The sequence below is a fragment of the Pristiophorus japonicus genome, chromosome 3, assembly GCF_044704955.1.
Source record: "Pristiophorus japonicus isolate sPriJap1 chromosome 3, sPriJap1.hap1, whole genome shotgun sequence".
In the NCBI taxonomy this organism is placed as follows: Eukaryota; Metazoa; Chordata; class Chondrichthyes; family Pristiophoridae; genus Pristiophorus; species Pristiophorus japonicus.
In genome coordinates this window covers 215814041-215831322 of record NC_091979.1, presented here as the reverse complement: position 1 = coordinate 215831322, position 17282 = coordinate 215814041, and the positions used below count along the sequence as shown (strand labels likewise).

The window sequence follows — 17282 nt, the reverse complement described above, 5'->3', positions numbered from 1 at the left end:
CAAGACAGAGATAGATTGATTTTTGGGCACTAAGGGAATCAAGGGATATGGGGTTAGTGCAGAAAGGTGGAGTTAAGGTAGAAGATCAGCCATGGCCTTATTGAATGGTGGAGCAGGCTTGAGGGGCTGAATAGCCTACTCCTGCTCCTAATTCTTATGTTCTTAGCAGTGAGTGAAAGGAACAATCTTCGCAAAGCAGCAGAGGAACTGGGGAATAGACTCTGGGCAAACAGCAACACAGATTTTGCATTGAAAATTAAAGCACAGTATGTTCTTTGACATTTAATTTGCCATTTTTTTTGAAGTACACTGTACAGAGTTGCAAAGTGAAGACTGCCGCATGTGGAGATATAATATGGACGATACAGACACAGATTAATCATGGCGACTTTATTGGATGTTGACTTCCACGTGCACTTTCCAACCATGTCAAAACATCATGGACAAACAAACTAAGCAGTTTTATCCATCAGGTTTGCCACCGCAAACTTCAGAGTTTTGTTTTCTTCTTCCTCATTTTGTTGTTTGAAATACAGTCCATTGGATACAAGTAAAAAAAAACAAAGTGGTTCTTGTACAGTCCGAAAGGAGACTGCTTGCATTGGTCGGAAAGGCACAAGTTCCACAATGTGAAGTTCCACAGGTGTTCAGCCATTTAGAACCATATGCACCAATTCTGGGGAAAAAAGTACAAATAACAACATTAGCAATTTGTAAAAATCCGGGGGGGTGAATGTAGTGAAAAACATAAACAATTACTGAACACGTTACTCAGACATGGTTCTAAAAGCACTGATTTAATGTAGACCATATTAAACACCCGCCCCCTTCCCCCACCTCAAACATTCACTCCCTCTACCATCGGCGCACCATGTCTGCAGTGTACACCATCTATAAGATGCACTGCAGCAACTCGCCAAGGCTTCTTTGACAGCACCTCCCAAACCAGCGACCTCTACCACCTAGAAGGACAAGGGCAGCAGGTGCATGGGAACACTATCACTTCCACGTTCACCTCCAAGTCACACACCATCCCGACTTGGAAATATATCGCTGTTCCTTCATCGCCGCTGGTTCAAAATCCTGGAACTCCTGCCCCAACAGCACTGTGGGAGCACCTTCACCACATAGACTGCAGCGGTTCACGAAGGCGGCTCACCACATTCTCAAGGGCAACTAGGGATAGGCAATAAATGCTGGCCTTGCCAGCAACGCCTTATCCTGAGAATGAATTAAAAACATTCCATGCAGGCCGTCACTTTGGCCTTACACTATGCTTTCACTTTTAACAAACGTCCCAGTTAAAATTAAGGTCGATACCTTTTGCCCAGTTTAAACATTAGACAGGGGGAGTGGTCATTTAAAAACTGCAGCAAGCAAACCTGAAGTGGCCCAATCTGTTCATACGCAAGTGTAAAACAGCCCCATTCTTCATTAAGAACGCTGCAATTTTCTGCCTGGTTAAAATGAGCCATCCCCAAGAGCAACCTGAACACACTCAATGTTCTATTTATAATTTCATTTCTCCCACTCCTGTCTCTGTTCTTTCTCAATCTAAAACAGTTTCAATTTTGACTCCCTCTTCAAACATTAACCACTCAAATAGATAACTGGTGGTTTTGGAGTCAATTCGGTAGAGAAAATTGGCTGCTGATGAGCAGGCGCCATACAATAAACAAAATCCTGCCATCACTGACAAATAAGGAATTGTACAAAATGGAACAGACTTCACGATGAAAGAAAGCAACGGAAAAAGAAACATGCGAGTGCATACCACGGGGATCCATTTTAAACAGACATGATGTGTTTGACAAAAGCTGTCAAAAGGAAACAAAAATGAATTAGTAAAACAGAACAGAAAGTAAAATGTCAAAATGATCTACACGAAATGGAAATACAGGAATGATGGGCAATGTTCGAGCTTGTTCAAACACCTACCCTCGTAGTTGATGCAGCCGTTGGGATCTTCTTGACCGACCAGCAGTTGTTCCACCTGAGCCTCTGTCAGCTTCTCACCTGGCGCACAGAGCAAACATTGCTGAATGAACACCTCCTTTAAAATGGACAAGCCCTTCCTCATTCAGTACACCAGTGCACAGATACAATTCTTCACAACTGCACCCACCAGACCTATTAACCACCTGTGTCTTGGTAATGTTGAATTTAGGTCTCCAACGTCCTGGCAATCCCCCAGAGCCAGAAAACAGCCATGGACTCCATACTCAGCAAAACTCACAACATCATCTGCCACACAAAGAAATGGGAAGAAACAATATCCACCAAAAGCAAACAGAACACACACACCAAAATCCCCAGGAGAATTCAGTGTGGAGGTCGTGTGCCCATCGAGCAGTCCCGGGTGCAGCTTCAGTTGTGGCATCAATATCTGAAAATCCGGAGACATCAACAGACACTGTCAACCCAGAGTACTGCTACACCTTTATCCCTACAGTATCCTCCGCCCACACTGTCCCCGCGCCCGCCCGCACTGCCCTAGTGTCCTCTGCACTGCCCCCTCACACTGCCACTACAACCTCACCCCCCCCACACTGCCACTGCAAATTCCCCCCCTCTGCAGTGCCCTAGCGTCCTCTGCACTGCCAATACAACCACCCCCCTGCACTGTCAATACAAACAACCCCCCCGCACTGCCATTGCAAACTCCCCCGCACTTCCAATACAACCCCCCTGCACTGCCAATACAAACCCCCCCCCCCCACACTACCAATACAAACCCCCCTGCACTGCCAACACAAACCCTCCCGCACTGCTAATACAAACCCCCCCCCCCCCCGCCGCACTGCCCATACAAACCCCTCCCCCACCCCCGCACTGCCAATACAACCCCCCCCCCCCGCCAATACAAACCATCCCCCCCCGGTACTGCCAATACAACCCCCCCCCCCCACCGCATTACCAATACAAACCCCCCTGCACTGCCACTACAACCCCCCCAGCACTACCAACACAAACCCCCCCACACTGCCAACACAAACCCCCCCCACATTGCCAACACAAACCCCCCCAGCACTGCCAATACAAACTCCCACGCACTGCCAACACAAACCCCCCCGCACTGCCCAGGCGTCCTCCGCACTGCCACTGTGGCTCCTCCACTGTTACGTCCCCATACCCTCCCGTACTCTCCATACTGCCCCCGCGCCCTCCTGTATTCTTCGTATTGCCCCCATGCCCTCCTGTACTCTCCATACTGCCCCCGCGCCCTCCTATACTCTCCATAATGCCCCCGTACTCTCTGCACTGCTCCAGTGGCCCATCCACTGCACCCGCAATACCCTCATAGTCCCCGCACTGCCCCCAGGCCCTCCCGTACTCTCCGCACTGCCTCCGGCAATGCCCCCGCGTCTGCCTGCACTACCCCATGCCCTCCACACTGCCCCCTCCCGCATTGTCCCTGTGCCCCGACATTGCTCCCATGCCTGTCAGCACTGAAATGGCGAAAATACGGCGGCCGTGCTCTTCTGCCAGCTGGTGGTGGGTGCCGCGGCGGCTGCCATTTTTGGCATGTCATCAGCGCTGCCGTTACCTGCTGTCGGTGAGAGTATTTTAATGAATTGCAGTGTGAAGTCAATCAGCGTTCAATGCCAAGTTGACGCCAGCGGATCCATTTTGGAGTTCTCCGCTCGGATTGCCACCCGTGCTAAATCACCCCAGTGAGTGCTGCCGCTAAAAGGTCTTTCAGCAGCATCAATGGCCATGAGGGGTATGGCAGGACTGATGAGGATGGATGCCAGAACTTCAAACCCCTCCTTTCTCAAGGTTCTTCTTTGAAACTTTCATTTTTGCCCATCAGTGGTGGGGCCGGGGAGAGGGGGAGGAGGGCACGGTTGCATTTTCTGGCAGCTTTCTGGGAAGCTTATAGCGTTTGCAGGTCAGTAAATCAATGGGTGAACTCCGTTGCAACGATTGAAGATGACCTGCGATAAAATCTGTTTTATCTGTATTCATGTCATAAACAAACAAACAATCGACAAACATCGGGTGGTAGCTAATATTGTTGGAGCTGTTCGGGTTGCTCCTTTCTTCCTTGCTCCCCCTAGTCTGCAAGCTGGAGACCAAGGCTACCTTTGGCCTCCTTCTGAAATTAGCGCTGCAAATAACACGTTAGCTGAGAAATCACCGCCACATGGATGTTAATGAACAGGCAGTGCCAAAATGCGGTACTGCCTGTGCTCTCTCGACTGGCGGCCATTATCCTTGACCGCCAATGTTACCAGCAAGTTTCCAGCATTGCTCAATTTCTAGGACGTAAATTTTAAAAAGTTATCTTTCTATGCTTTCGAATTCTATTTTGCCAAGAATGGGTTCCCTTTTATAGTATTTGATTTATGCTGTGTCATACCCAGTGTGGCCAGAACGTGGCGGAGTTCAGCGCCCATCACGGTGCCGTTGCCTTCCTTGTCAAAGACGCGCAGACCCTCAACAAAGTCCTCGTAGGTCCCCTTGTCCTTGCTGTTGTCTATAGTCTGAAGCATGGGCAGGAACTGGTCAAAGTCAATGGCTTTGTTGGTCATCTCTACAACAGAAGACATCAAAAGGTGAGCATTACAAATAATCAAGGCTCAGAGAATACTCTCAGAAGACAAGGAGGGAGAAATTTGCATCGTTTCGCCTCCCGTTAGCTGCCCCCGAGGAACGCTAACGGGGTGAAAATAATTTCTCACCCGGGGATGGCGCTATCGCGCAATTTCACGGGTGTTAGCGGAGGCGCAAATCGGTAGTGTCCCGGGTCATTGCACCGGCAATGATGATGTCATCGGCATGTGCAGCGACCCGTTTTTGCCCCGGAGCACAAATTGGGCAGCGCCCCATGAGGTCACCACGGGCGATGTCAGCGCCAGCCTCGCGCATCGCGAGCTGGGCCGCACTCCGCTCGCGAGGCGAAAAGTAAAGGAGAGCTGCGCGCCGCCACTTTTTTTTCCTGGATGACTTACCGGTCTGGCCGCTTAACGCTGGAAAACTCACACGCTAACTGCCCCGGTCCCACTCAAGAGAGGAAGTGGAGCGCCCAACATTGTGCTCAACTTCCTCTTGGGGGCGGTAACCCCAATTTCGCGACCAGAGCGAGACATCCGCGCCAGGCTTAGCAAGTCCTGCCTCGCTACGGTTACTACCCCTAGACGGGGCGGTATCGAATTTCCCCCCCAAGATTTTTATGGAATCATAGCACAGAAGGAGGCCATTCAGGCCATCGTGCCTGCACCGGAGACCTACCCTCAGCGCTGGGGTTGCTCAGGATCTTTTTCACTTCAGCATTGGTTGGATTCTGGCCGAGAGCACGCATGACATCCGCAACCTGGCTGTAGGTGATCTTCGAATCACCAGTCCTGTCAAACAGGAGGAAAGCCTCCTTGAAGTCTAAGGGGAAGAGAACATGACAAATACACACAACACAGGTCGGGTGAGAATTTTGGAAGGAACAAGCTTAACTTGGACTGCACTAAAAGCACTGATCCATTCCCACTCCTGCACAATCCAGATAGAGGTCGAGGACCCAGGCTAAATAAGCCCCAGGAAGGAGAAATATGCACAGTTAGGAGGAGTCACAGTGAATGTGTTGGTATGCATTGTGCAAAGGTACATTGCTAAAACTGCCCCCACTTATTTATGTATTCAAGTCAATGTTTTAGCCTTTTAAGGCCATGTGTTTGAATTTATGCCCAATGATTCCTTCTGGTGAAATGCAGAGTGGGAGTGGTTAGCATGCAGAGCGAAAAATCCCACATAACTGTATCCAGATGTTTGATTGTGGTTCTCCCAAACACACAGCTATTTATTGGAAAACCGAGCCGACACTCAGTGCTGACTGGCTGAAACTGATCTGCACCAGCTCACAGTGCACGACTGCTAGTCTTCTCCCTGTCAATTGCAACACAGTCTTTGCCTAATAATCCAGCGTTCTTTCTGCTTATTTAGTGTTTATTTTAAATCCCGTGTGTGTCAGGACCAATAGCAACATAACTGTAGCTACTTAGAGAAGCACACTGTTTCACAATACATCCAGCTCCATTTGTGTACGGCAGCCTCCGAGACAGTCAATCACCACACTTGGGGGAATAGTAGCCCTGACTCCATGTCACTGGGACCCATAACATCCTCTGCTGAGCTTTGCACCGGGAACGGGAGCTACCATTTCACTAGAAATACAAAACAGAGGAAAGCTCCCTGGTGACACCATAGCAACCGAGGGAGCTGGTACCCATAGCAATCGAGGGTGCTGGTATCCATCGTGACGGAGGGAGCGGGTACCCGCCCGGGCTCTGTTCTGGCTCTGGGTAGCTGTGCCACCTGAACATCATTTTAAAGAACCAATTTTTGAGGCAGTTTTTAACTATTTTGTGTCGAAACGACTAGTTTTCTATTGAACACTGCGCTCGTTAGACTCTCGTAAACACTCACTTACAAAACAGAGAACATGTTCGGACTCTCCCGCGATACCGAGGGGCTTTACCACAGCAAAAACATACCATGGTTGGAGCAAAACCTTACACAGTCCCTTAAAACTCCTGCAGATCTCGGCATCAATACACAAGCACCTTCTGTCATACCTGTCTCAATAGATAACCGACATACTCCCCCACCACAGCACACAGATACCCCCCCCCCAACCACACACAGACCCTCACTGCACACAGACACCCCCCACAGCACAGACCCCCCCTCCCCACATACCCCGCAGCATACAGACCCCCCCCCCTCCCCACAGATCCCCTGCCCACAGCACACTGCCCTCCCTCCCCACAGACCTCCCTTCCCCACAGACCCCCCGTCCCCACAGACCCCCCTCCCCACAGACCCCCCCCACGCCCAAGCACACCCCCCTTCCCACAGAACCGCCCGCCCCACCCCCTCCCCACAGCGCACCCCCCTCCCCACAGACCCCCCTCCCCACAGACCTCCCTTCCTCACAGACCTGCCCTCCCCACAGAGCCCCCCACGGCACAGACCCCCCCCCCATAGACCCCACCACCCCACAGTGCACCCCCCCACCCCACAGACTCACCCCTCCCCACAGCACACTGCCCTCACCTCCCCACAGCGCACCCACCCTCCCCATAGACCCCTCTCCCCATAGACCCCCTCCCCACAGATCCCCCCTCCCCACATACTCCACAGCTCAGACCCCCCCTCACAGCACAGACCCCCCTCCCCACAGACCCACCCCTCCCCACAGCACACTGCCCGCCCTCCCCACAGCGCGACCCCCCTCCCCACATATCCCACAGGACAGACCCCCGCCCCACAGCACACCGCCCCCCCGCCGCCCCTGCTTCCCGCTGCCATAATCCGCGGTGGAGCGGGTTGGAGCGGCCTGTGCACACCCACTGCAGGCTGGTCCCTGCTCAAAGCCCGGAGCCCGGTTACCGACAGGGCGGACTGCTGACAGCACGATGCACCAGCCTCTGCTCACCTTCCTGCTGCTCCGAACTGAAATCGATCTGAAAGAGAGAACAAAAAACAAACCCCAAACGGAGAGAGGTAAGGAGCGGTGTTAAGCAGCCCTGACTGTACCCGGGATGATCACCCCCGGCGGGGCCAGGCAGGGCTGGGGAGCCGGGCCGGGGCAGTCCCCAAGGGCGGCTCATGTCTCAGAGGCACCAGCGACCCATGGCCATTGCCCAGCCCGACTCCCCGGGGCTCTGTGCAACACTTACCGGCCAGATCGTCTGCTGAGAATGACTGCAAGGCAAGAGGAAGAAAACAGAGATTTTAGAGATTGCAAATGCACCGAGAGGACAATGAATGTGAAAGGGCAGCAGCCGGAGCGGCAGCCCGACCCACCATGGCTGGAGATCGGCGGCGAGCAGCAACAGAACAGGGCTATCGGTCAGGCCTCCTCTCAGAGATGCGGTCCCTCTCTCCCCGCAGCCTCGCCTCTTATCAATGTGGGCGGGTGACGGGGCAGCGGCATCAGGTGTCGGCACAGCCCGGCCCTCCCCCTTCACCCGAGTTCTGTAACTTTCTTAGGGCAGGAGCACCGGTGCCAGAAATACACCACCACCCTATTTTGGGACCAAGGAATTTGAGGCAAGGAGTCGGGGGCGCGTCAGCAGATTCAACCCCCGTCTCACCGACCCCGGCCGGAACTTTTCTCTCAATCTTTCCCTACATTACAGCAGTGACTGCACTTCAAAAGGACTTGACTGTGAAGCCCTTTGGGCCGCACTGAGGTCGTGAATATTTTTTCTTTTTCTCTAGAAAAGGATCTTTAGCATTGTAAATTATTTATATCAGGAGAGAATTAGATTAAATGAAACAGGAGGAGGCCATTTAGCCTTCTGCTCTATCTCCCTATACCCAACAACTATTTGTATTTATAAAGTGCATTAAATGCACACTTCCTAACTATTACCCTTACCTAACAATATACTATCCAATGAAAATGTCACTCACTTTGCTTCCAATTTCCACCCTTCCCTCACCTTCACATGGTTCATCTCCGACCCTTTCCTCAACTTTTGTCACCATTTCTGGGGATAGGCTATTGACAAACATCCACCATAAGCCCACTGACTCCCACAGCTACCTGGATTACGCTTCTTCCCACCCCGCTTCTTGTAAGGACTCAATTCCATTCTCCCAATTTTTCCATCTCCATTGCATTTGTTTGGGCGATGCCACCTTCCATACTAGTGCTTCTATATGTCTTCCTTTTTCCTCAGCCAAGGATTCCCCTCTACTGTGGTTGACATGGCCCTCAACCGTGTCTGTTCCATTTCCTGTACTTCTGCTCTCACCCCTTCCCTCCCTCTCAGAACTATGACAGGGTTCCCTTTGCCCTCACCTTTCACCCCAACAGCCTCCCTGTTCAAAGGATCATCCTCCGCCATTTCCTCCACATTCAACGTGATCCCATCACCAATCACATCTTTCCCTCTCCTCCCAGAATTCCAAAGGGACCGTTTCCTCCGCGACACCCTGGTCCAGTCCTCAAATCACCCACAGCACCCTCTTCCCTTCCCATGGCACCTTCCCATGCAAGCGCAGGAGTTGCAACATCTCCCATTTTACCTCTTCCCTTCCACTGTCCAAGGCTCCAAACACTCCTTCCAGGTGAAACAGCGATTTACTTGTATTTCTTGCAATTTAATATACTGTATTCGCTGCTCACGATGTGGTCGCCTCTACATTGGGGAGACCAAATGCAGATTGGGTGACCACTTTGCAGAGCACCTCCGTTCAGATCTTCCGGTCGCCTGTCACTTTAATTCCCCGCTCCACTCCCACTCTGATCTCTCCGTCCATGGCCTCTTACACTGTTCCAATGAAGCTCAACGCAAGCTCGAGGAACAGCACCTCATCTTCCATTTAGGCACTTTACAGCCATCAAACTATAACCTGTGCCCTTATTTTTTTCCTGTTTTTTTCTCTTTCCCACAGCAGCTGTTTATGATTCTGCCATCTCCATTTACAGCCTATCTAGACCCATCTTTTGTTTCTTACTTTGCCCCATTACCATCTCCTTTTGCCTTGCACCATCATCTATTTTATCTCTTAATCGCTTCTACCTTCCACCCTATCACAGACCTTCACTTTTGTTCTTTCCTCCATTGTCCCCTTTCCCTGACCCTACACTTGCTTAAAAACCTGATACATCGCTAACTTTTTCCAGTTCTGACAAAGGGTCATCAACCTGAAATGTTAACTCTGTTTGTCTCTCCATAGATACTGCCTGACCTTTTGAGTATTTCCAGCATTTTCTGATTTTATTTCAGATTCCAGCATCCGCAGTATTATGCTGTTGAATAAGCTATTGATCTCAATCTTGAAAGCTCCGATTAACCCTTGGCATTCAGAGCCTTTTGCGGGGAGAGAATACCAGATTTCTGCTACCCTCTGTGTGAAAAAGTGCTTCCAGATTTCACTATGGCTCAGTTGGTTGCACAAGAATCCAGGCTGACACTCCAGTGCTGTGGTGAGGGAGTGCCGCACTGTCAGAGGTGCCGTCTTTTGGATGAGACTCTCGGATGGATGTAAAAGATCCCATGGCACTAGTTCAAAGAGCAGGGGAGTTATCCCCGTGTCCTGGCCAATATTTATCCCTCAATCAACATTACAAAAACAGATTATCTGGTCATTATCATATTGCTGTTTGTGGGAACTTGCTGTGGGCAAATTGGCTGCCACGTTTCCTACATTACAACAGAGACTACACTCCAAAAGTACTTCATTGGCTGTAAAGCGCTTTGGGGGGGGGTCTGGTGATCGTGAAAGGTGCTATATAAATGCAAGTCTTTTGTTTTCTTCTTTTTCCTAAACTATATACATTTTTTATATAGAAATGTTTAAATAAAGTATATGATTTGATTTCAAATGTATAATAGGAAATGAGTGTTAGAAATTCAACCTTTGAAGTAGTGAACAAGTCAGGGTCACAGAGAGCCGGTTCTGACCACAGCCTGGGTGACAGGTCACAGCAGCGATCACGCCCCTTTACCTTAAAATCACCTGCTCGAATACTCCACTACACTTAGTTACCTGCTAATTGCTAATAGCTAGCAGTATAACTCAGCAGTGATGGCCCTATGCTGTTCTGACGAGGTATTAGTTTCAAACCGGTACAAAAGCTACACCTCAGGTTTGAGCCAGCCATTATCCCATATACACTCCCTGAGTTGTTGCTCAAGAAAGAGAGCTCTGTGCATGTGCGGATGGTCAGTCCATGACCCATGGAAGGATTTGAAAACAAGGATGAGAATTTTTAAATCAAGATGTTACCGGACCGGGAGCCCATGTAGGTCAGCAAGCACAGGGATGAATTGGACAGTACGGGTTAGGATATGGGCAGCAGAGTTCTGGATGAGCTAATGTTTATGGAGGATGCAAGGTACATCACAGAAGGCTATTCAGCCCATTGTACCTCTGCTGGCTTTTGAATGAGCTATTCAGTTAGTCCTACACCCCTGCTTTCTCCATAGGCATGAAAATGGTGCCTTTTCAAGTATATATATAAAATTCCTTTTTGAAAGTGATTATTCTAATGCTCTCCTGGTCAGCCTCCCATTTGCCACTTGAGATCATCCAAAATTCTGCTGCCCGTGTCTTAACTTGCACCAAGTCCTGTTCCCCCATCACCCCTGTGCTCGCTGGCCTACATTGGCTCCTATTCCGGCAACACACCAATTTTTAAATTCTCATCCTTCCGTTCAAATTCCTCCATGGCCTCACTTCTCCCTATCTCTGTAATGTCCTCCAGCTCTACCACCCTTCAAGAACTCTGTTCTCCTCCAATTCTGGCCTCTTGTGCATTCCTGATTTTCTTAACTCCACCATTGGCAGCCATGCCTTCAGCTGCCTGCACCCAAAGATCTGGAATTCCCTCCCTAAATCTTTCCACCTCTCTACCTCTCTCCTCCTGTAAGACGCTCTTTAAATCCTACCTCTTTGACCAAGCTTTTGGTCATCTGCCCTAATATCTCTTTATGGAGTTGGCATCAAATTTTATTTGATAAAGCTTTTGTTTTAGTACATTAAAGGTGCTATAAAGAAACAAATTGTCATTGTTGTAAAATTCTATGATTCAATGAAAAAGAGTCAAAGAATCTATGGACTTTTATACACCAGGTTTGACACTGCATTCTATTCAGGTGTCATAGAATTATTTACAAGTTACAGCACAACTGGTCTATGTCAGTGTTTATGCTTCACCATAGCTTCCTCCCACCCACTTCATGAAACCCGAACAGCATATCCTTCTATTCCTACTCCCTCATGTACTTATCTAGCTTCCCATTTAATGCATCTATGCTATTTGTCTCAACTACTCCCTGTGGCAGCGAGTTCCACATTCTCACCACTCTTTGGTAAAGAAGTTTCTCCTTAATTCCTTATTTGATTTATTAGTGACTATTTGTATTTATGACCCTCTAGTTTTAGACCCTCCACACAAATGGAAACATCTTCTCTAGGTCTACTCTATTAAACACCTTCCTAATTTTAAAGATCTCTATTAGATCACCCCTCAGCCTTCTCTTTTGTAGAGAAAAGAGCACCAGCCTGTTCAACCTTTCCTGATGATTATAATCTCTCAGTTCTGGTCGCATTCTAGTAAATCATTTTTGCACCTTCTCCAGTGCGTTTATATCCTTTTTATAAAAGACCAGAACTGTGCACAGTGTAGTCTAACTAAGGTTCCATACAAGTTTAGCATAAATTCCCTGCTTTTCAATTTTATTCATCTAGCAATGAACCCCAGTGCTTTGTTTACAATTTTATGGTCTTGTTAACCTGCATTGTGACCTTTAGTGATTTGTGTGTTGTACCCTAGATCGCTTTGCTCCTCTACCCAATTTAGTCTTCTAATTTCCAAAGCACTATATGGCCTCTTTATTCCTCCTACCAAAATACACCATCTCAAATTTATCTATATTAAAATTAATTTGCCATGTACAAGCCCATTCTGCAAGTTTATTAATGTCTTCCTGTATTTTGTTGCAGTCCTCCTCAGCAGTAACTATACCCGCCAATTGGGTGTCATTCGCAAATTTCCTAGCTTGCCCCTGCTTTACCTGACTTTGGTGAGATTGGAAAGTGTACAATACAGAAAATGTATTTGATTACATTGACATCCCACACCTCAACCAGCAGAAAAACTCATTAAAAAACAGAATCATAGAATCATAGAAATTTACAGCACGGAAGGAGGCCATTTCGGCCCATCATGTCCTCGCTGGCCGACCAAGAGCTATCCAGCGTAATCCCACTTGGAGGTTACAGCACTTCAAGTGCACATCCAAGTACTTTTTAAATGTGGTGAGGGTTTCTGCCTCTACCACCCTTTCAGGCGGTGAGTTCTAGACCCCCACCACACTCTGGGTGAAAAAATGTACCCTCAAATCCACTCTAAACCTTCTACCAATTGCTTTAATCTATGCCCCTTGGTTATTGGTCTCTCTGCTAAGGGAACTGGGTCCTTCCTATCCACTCTATCTAGGCCCCATATAATTTTATACACCTAAATAAGGTCTTCCCTCAGCCTCCTCTGTTCCAATTAAATCTCCCCTCAGCCTCCTCTGTTCCAAAGAAAACAACCCCAGCCTAGCCAATCTTTCCCCATAGCTAAAATTCTCCAGTCCAGGCAACATCCTCATAAATCTCCTCTGTACCCTCTCTAGTGCAATCGCGTCTTTCCTGTAATGTGGTAACCAGAATTACACGCAGTACTCTAGCTCTGGCCTAACTAGTGTTTTACTGTAAAGGATATGAGGAAGGGGGAGAATCCGCATTCATTTATAGTTGTGGAAGTTACTGCAAGTTTAGTTATTCAGTCGCTCCCTGTTCACATGACTGTGACAAAGCCACCATGCTGACTGTCCCTCTGTCTCTCAAATCCACTGCTCAGTGACCTCATGCCCCGTTATCTTTCAGGGAACGGATTTCACAGTGACTGCAACTTGCATTGAGCTAAGCATTAACAGTGCATTTGCAATGGTCTGTTTCCATCTTGTAATTCTCAGCAGACCTGTTGCAAAGAAGGAAAGCACAGGTACATATTAATATCAGCGAGCAGTCGGCAACACATCTGTCGGAATAGCGAGGAATAGCACATTACCAATGAAGACGTTGGTCCATCCATTAAACCGAACCACCAACGACCTGATTACTGTCTCAGTTTGAGAGAGCAGCTAGATTGTTGGGATAACGAATACTAATGTGGGAATACCAGCAACACTGAAAATATTTACACAGGCATACTGTAACATTGTGAGCAACAACTTAAAGACTTTAATTTCACAAATAGTCATGATAATGATTGGACAAATGATGGTAAAACAAATTAGCCTAGAGAGGGAGGGGACAGTGCCAGGAGAGAGGTTGTGAATACCAGCCTTACCTGTAGGACAACCTCCAGCTAAAACTACATAAACCAGGGACAGGCACAAGGTCAGTCAGTAACTAAAGGGGCTCAGAACCCCCCACGTCACCCCCGAAACACTGCTGTCTGTTTCCAACATGTTCTGCTTTTCTTATACATCTTCAGGACGGGTCATTTAATTGTGGATGCAGCGATCTGTCCTGCCAGTGAAGTGACCAGGAAAGAGATTTCGCCATCGATCACTCCAACACTTCAGTCTCATTCACGCTCGGGAATCTCCGGTCATCAAAGCGCCGGTGAGCTCGGCTCCCTCCTGCACAGGATGCAAGTGCTGGCCGGGACCAGACTCCATCTCTGCAGGGACAGACTTTCCGTTCTTTGTATTTATAACGTGTGATAGCAACCCTTCTCACTGGAGACCAGGGATTGGGAGCAGGTAGGGCCAATAGGCAGATAGAACACAGTCGAATTCTGCAGAGAATAGGCTCTGGACATTGAGATACCACCAGAGCCTCCCTTACATAAACCTCAGCCTCCCTACATATACCTTCAGCCTTCCTACATATACCCTCAGCCTCCCTTACATATATCCTCAGCCTCCCTTACATATACCCTCAGCCTCCTTACATATACCCTCAGCTTCCCTTACATATATCCTCAGCCTTCTACATATACCCTCAGCCTCCCTTACATATACCCTCAGCCTCCCTACATATACCCTCAGCCTTCCTTACATATACCCTCAGCCTTTGTTACATATACCCTTAGCCTCCCTTATATTTACCCTCAGCCTCCCTTACATATACCTTCAGCCTCCCTATATATACCCTCAGCCTCCCTTACATATACTCTCAGCCTCCCTACATATACCCTCAACCTTCCTTACATAAAATGCTAATACTGATCTGGGAAAACTAGACTGAAAGTTCTCGGATATATTATTTAACAATTGTCCCTTCCATTGGTGTTTAGGCGGACCCGTCCCTCGTTCTTTCATTTCGCCATTAAACGAGTGCAACCTATTCCCGAGTTTACAGTAAGCGATGAATCTGCTGCTCACCAATACATCCATATCACTTCAAATACAAGTTACTCTATAAAGATAGGTGAGAGGTCACAAGTGTCAGGTCCTCAGAAAAGGTTTGACGCTGTAATACAGATTGTACAACATGACCCAGGGCAATCTCTGGGACAGTAAGGGTTCTCCTGCTCAGGGAGTGTGCTCAGTGGAAACACGCTTGGAATCAGAGAATGTGAGAAGCGTCGTATTAATTCCAATGTTTTCATTATTAATAACATGGGAAAACTGTATATTTAAAGTATAATTTTGTTTTAAAACTCTGGAAGAAAACGCCTGACAAGTCACACTTTCATATTTCACGAGTTATTTTTTCTACAGTTTGTATTTAAAGTGTGAATCTGACGGGAATTTAATTAAGCTGCACATTTCATGTATAGTAGTGACAGCACTGGCCCAATGTACATCTGAGCACCGCTGGCTGGTGTCTGAGCCCAGCTGCTGGGAGCCCGGCCCATTGCCCTACAATACATACCGGCGCTGCCCTTTTAAACCACCACATCTTAATTATAACACTAGCTGAGACGCCAGGGTGTCGCTGCCATATTTGGTGATATTTCTGCAGCAGCTTTGTGCTCGCCCTCGCACCGTGTTGTGGGAGGGAGAGTGGGGGGCTGATCATAAATGAGGTAGTAAGGGGTAATAAGTTACTCTATAAAGATAGATGAGAGGTCACAAGAAAGGCTCAAGACATCCAAGTGTCAGATCCTCAGAAAAGGTTTGACGCTGTAATACAGACTGTATAACATGCCCCAGGACAATCTTTGGGACAGTAAGGGGCGACTCTCGGGACCCATGTGAAATTGAGTTTTCCGTGCTACACATGCTCGACTGCGAGCGTGCAATCATAGTTCTTCCAAATTACCAAGTGTCAAACATGTAGAGAGAGCAAAACCATCATTTCAGAAAAAAAGTATTCTCAAATGAAGCCGCTAATAAGGGAGTACTGGCCAGTTTGATGTACAGGGATGTTCCCCCAGCTCTCGGAGCAACAGCTCACTAATCTCACGTCTTTATCAGTTGGCACTCGTGAAGAACTCGTCAATGAAAATGCGCAACCCTCCCCCACGACAATGTCTAGCCATGATCACCCTCGGGCAGGAGTTAAATCGTTCGGGTAACACTGAAGGGCAAGCTATCTCCAGCATGTCTGAGCAGAGATTTGCAGAAATGCACCCACCTTGACTGAGGACAAGTCGATGGTTGGCTCCTTGGGTTTAGCTGGCTCGGGGGCCGGGGCCGGGGCCGGGGCAGCAGGAGCCGCCGCTGCCTTGGGTTCCGGCTTCTTTACATCCTTCTTGGGAGCCATTTGGGCTGGAGATGGGGGCAGGTGGCGGACGCGTGGAGTCAGTGAGAGGCTGCTGGTGTGGAGCCGAGCACTGTCTGACGGAGAGCTGGGGTATATATGCCCCTTACTGATAAGACAAACATGTCACATGCCGCTCCATTGGACAGTCAACAGGAAGGGAAATAATCTGGCCAGACTATAAATGGAAGGAGGACTTTCCCAAACCCGCAGCAATTCTCAATGCTTCTTCCTTTATTATGCACCAGTAATAAAAGACCCCCAAAGACTTCAGATTCCACGCCCGCTGACATTGTGGGACATTTTTGCCCGAATTCTGATCTGCTGAAGCTATACATTCCTGACATCACCGTGAGCCGATTTGGTTTCACCTGGCATTTGGGAATGGGTTGGAATTCCTCGGGGTCTCAAACGTGCCAGGTCTCTTTTTGCAGAAAGTGTTGATCAAGCGGTTTAAAAATAACATGAAACCTATCCGGGAAGTGAGAATGTGCAAGTCTCAAGTGCAAGGCGCCCTCACAGACCAATCCCCGAGGACTTGACAGGCTCCCACCGCAGCCCAGGGCATTACTTGGTCCCGAAACAACGGGCAACAATTGACATCTATAAAAAAGAAAAGGACCCAAACAGGGCGGGAGAAATCCCAAAACCAATGGACAGGTGTGCTGGAGGCCCGATGCTCCACAGCAATCTACAGCTCAAACTTCTTGTTGGCAAATGGCACACGCACCTGGAAAATAAATGAGCTTCTTCTGGGTCAGCGCGTTGTGCAAAGTGCCAGCCATGGTCTGAAGCTATGGGCAGGTGCCCCTTTATTGTGTCAGTCTAAGGTGTCAGATACCTTGCATTGAACTCTGCTGCCGCTTATACACGCGCTCCTCGCTCGGCGCCTTTATCATCTCCACAAGTCCTGCTTACGATTATTTATGCCTTTCATAAATACCAAATTTGGTGTTTAAAATTAGCAAACGAGAAGCTTATCACACGGCCCCCTACGCTGTCATGAGGGTAGAGTTGCTAACCGCACGCTAATGGCAATGACAGACTTGGCCAGGGACAGT

At 48.5% G+C, this 17282-nt stretch overlaps 1 protein-coding gene across 3 annotated transcripts; it reads right to left on the bottom strand.

Annotated features, from left to right (window-relative positions):
* Positions 1-375: 375 nt before the first annotated feature.
* Positions 376-16304, bottom strand: LOC139260100 (myosin light chain 3, skeletal muscle isoform-like). Of its 3 annotated transcripts, none has more exons than XM_070876256.1 (7): positions 16096-16302; positions 7433-7460; positions 5236-5379; positions 4364-4537; positions 1939-2016; positions 1775-1817; positions 376-676 (listed from the first exon to the last, which is right to left on the bottom strand). In XM_070876256.1, the coding sequence occupies exons 1-6, from the start codon at positions 16222-16224 to the stop codon at positions 1789-1791; spliced, it is 582 nt and encodes a 193-aa protein (XP_070732357.1). In that variant the 5' UTR covers positions 16225-16302; the 3' UTR covers positions 376-676; positions 1775-1788. The 3 variants fall into 3 exon arrangements, with proteins under 3 accessions (XP_070732357.1, XP_070732359.1, XP_070732358.1); XM_070876258.1 differs by lacking the exons at positions 7433-7460; positions 16096-16302 and adding exons at positions 7677-7701; positions 7804-7892; XM_070876257.1 differs by lacking the exon at positions 1775-1817 and having other exon boundaries at positions 16096-16304.
* Between the last annotated feature and the right edge of the window lie 978 nt (positions 16305-17282).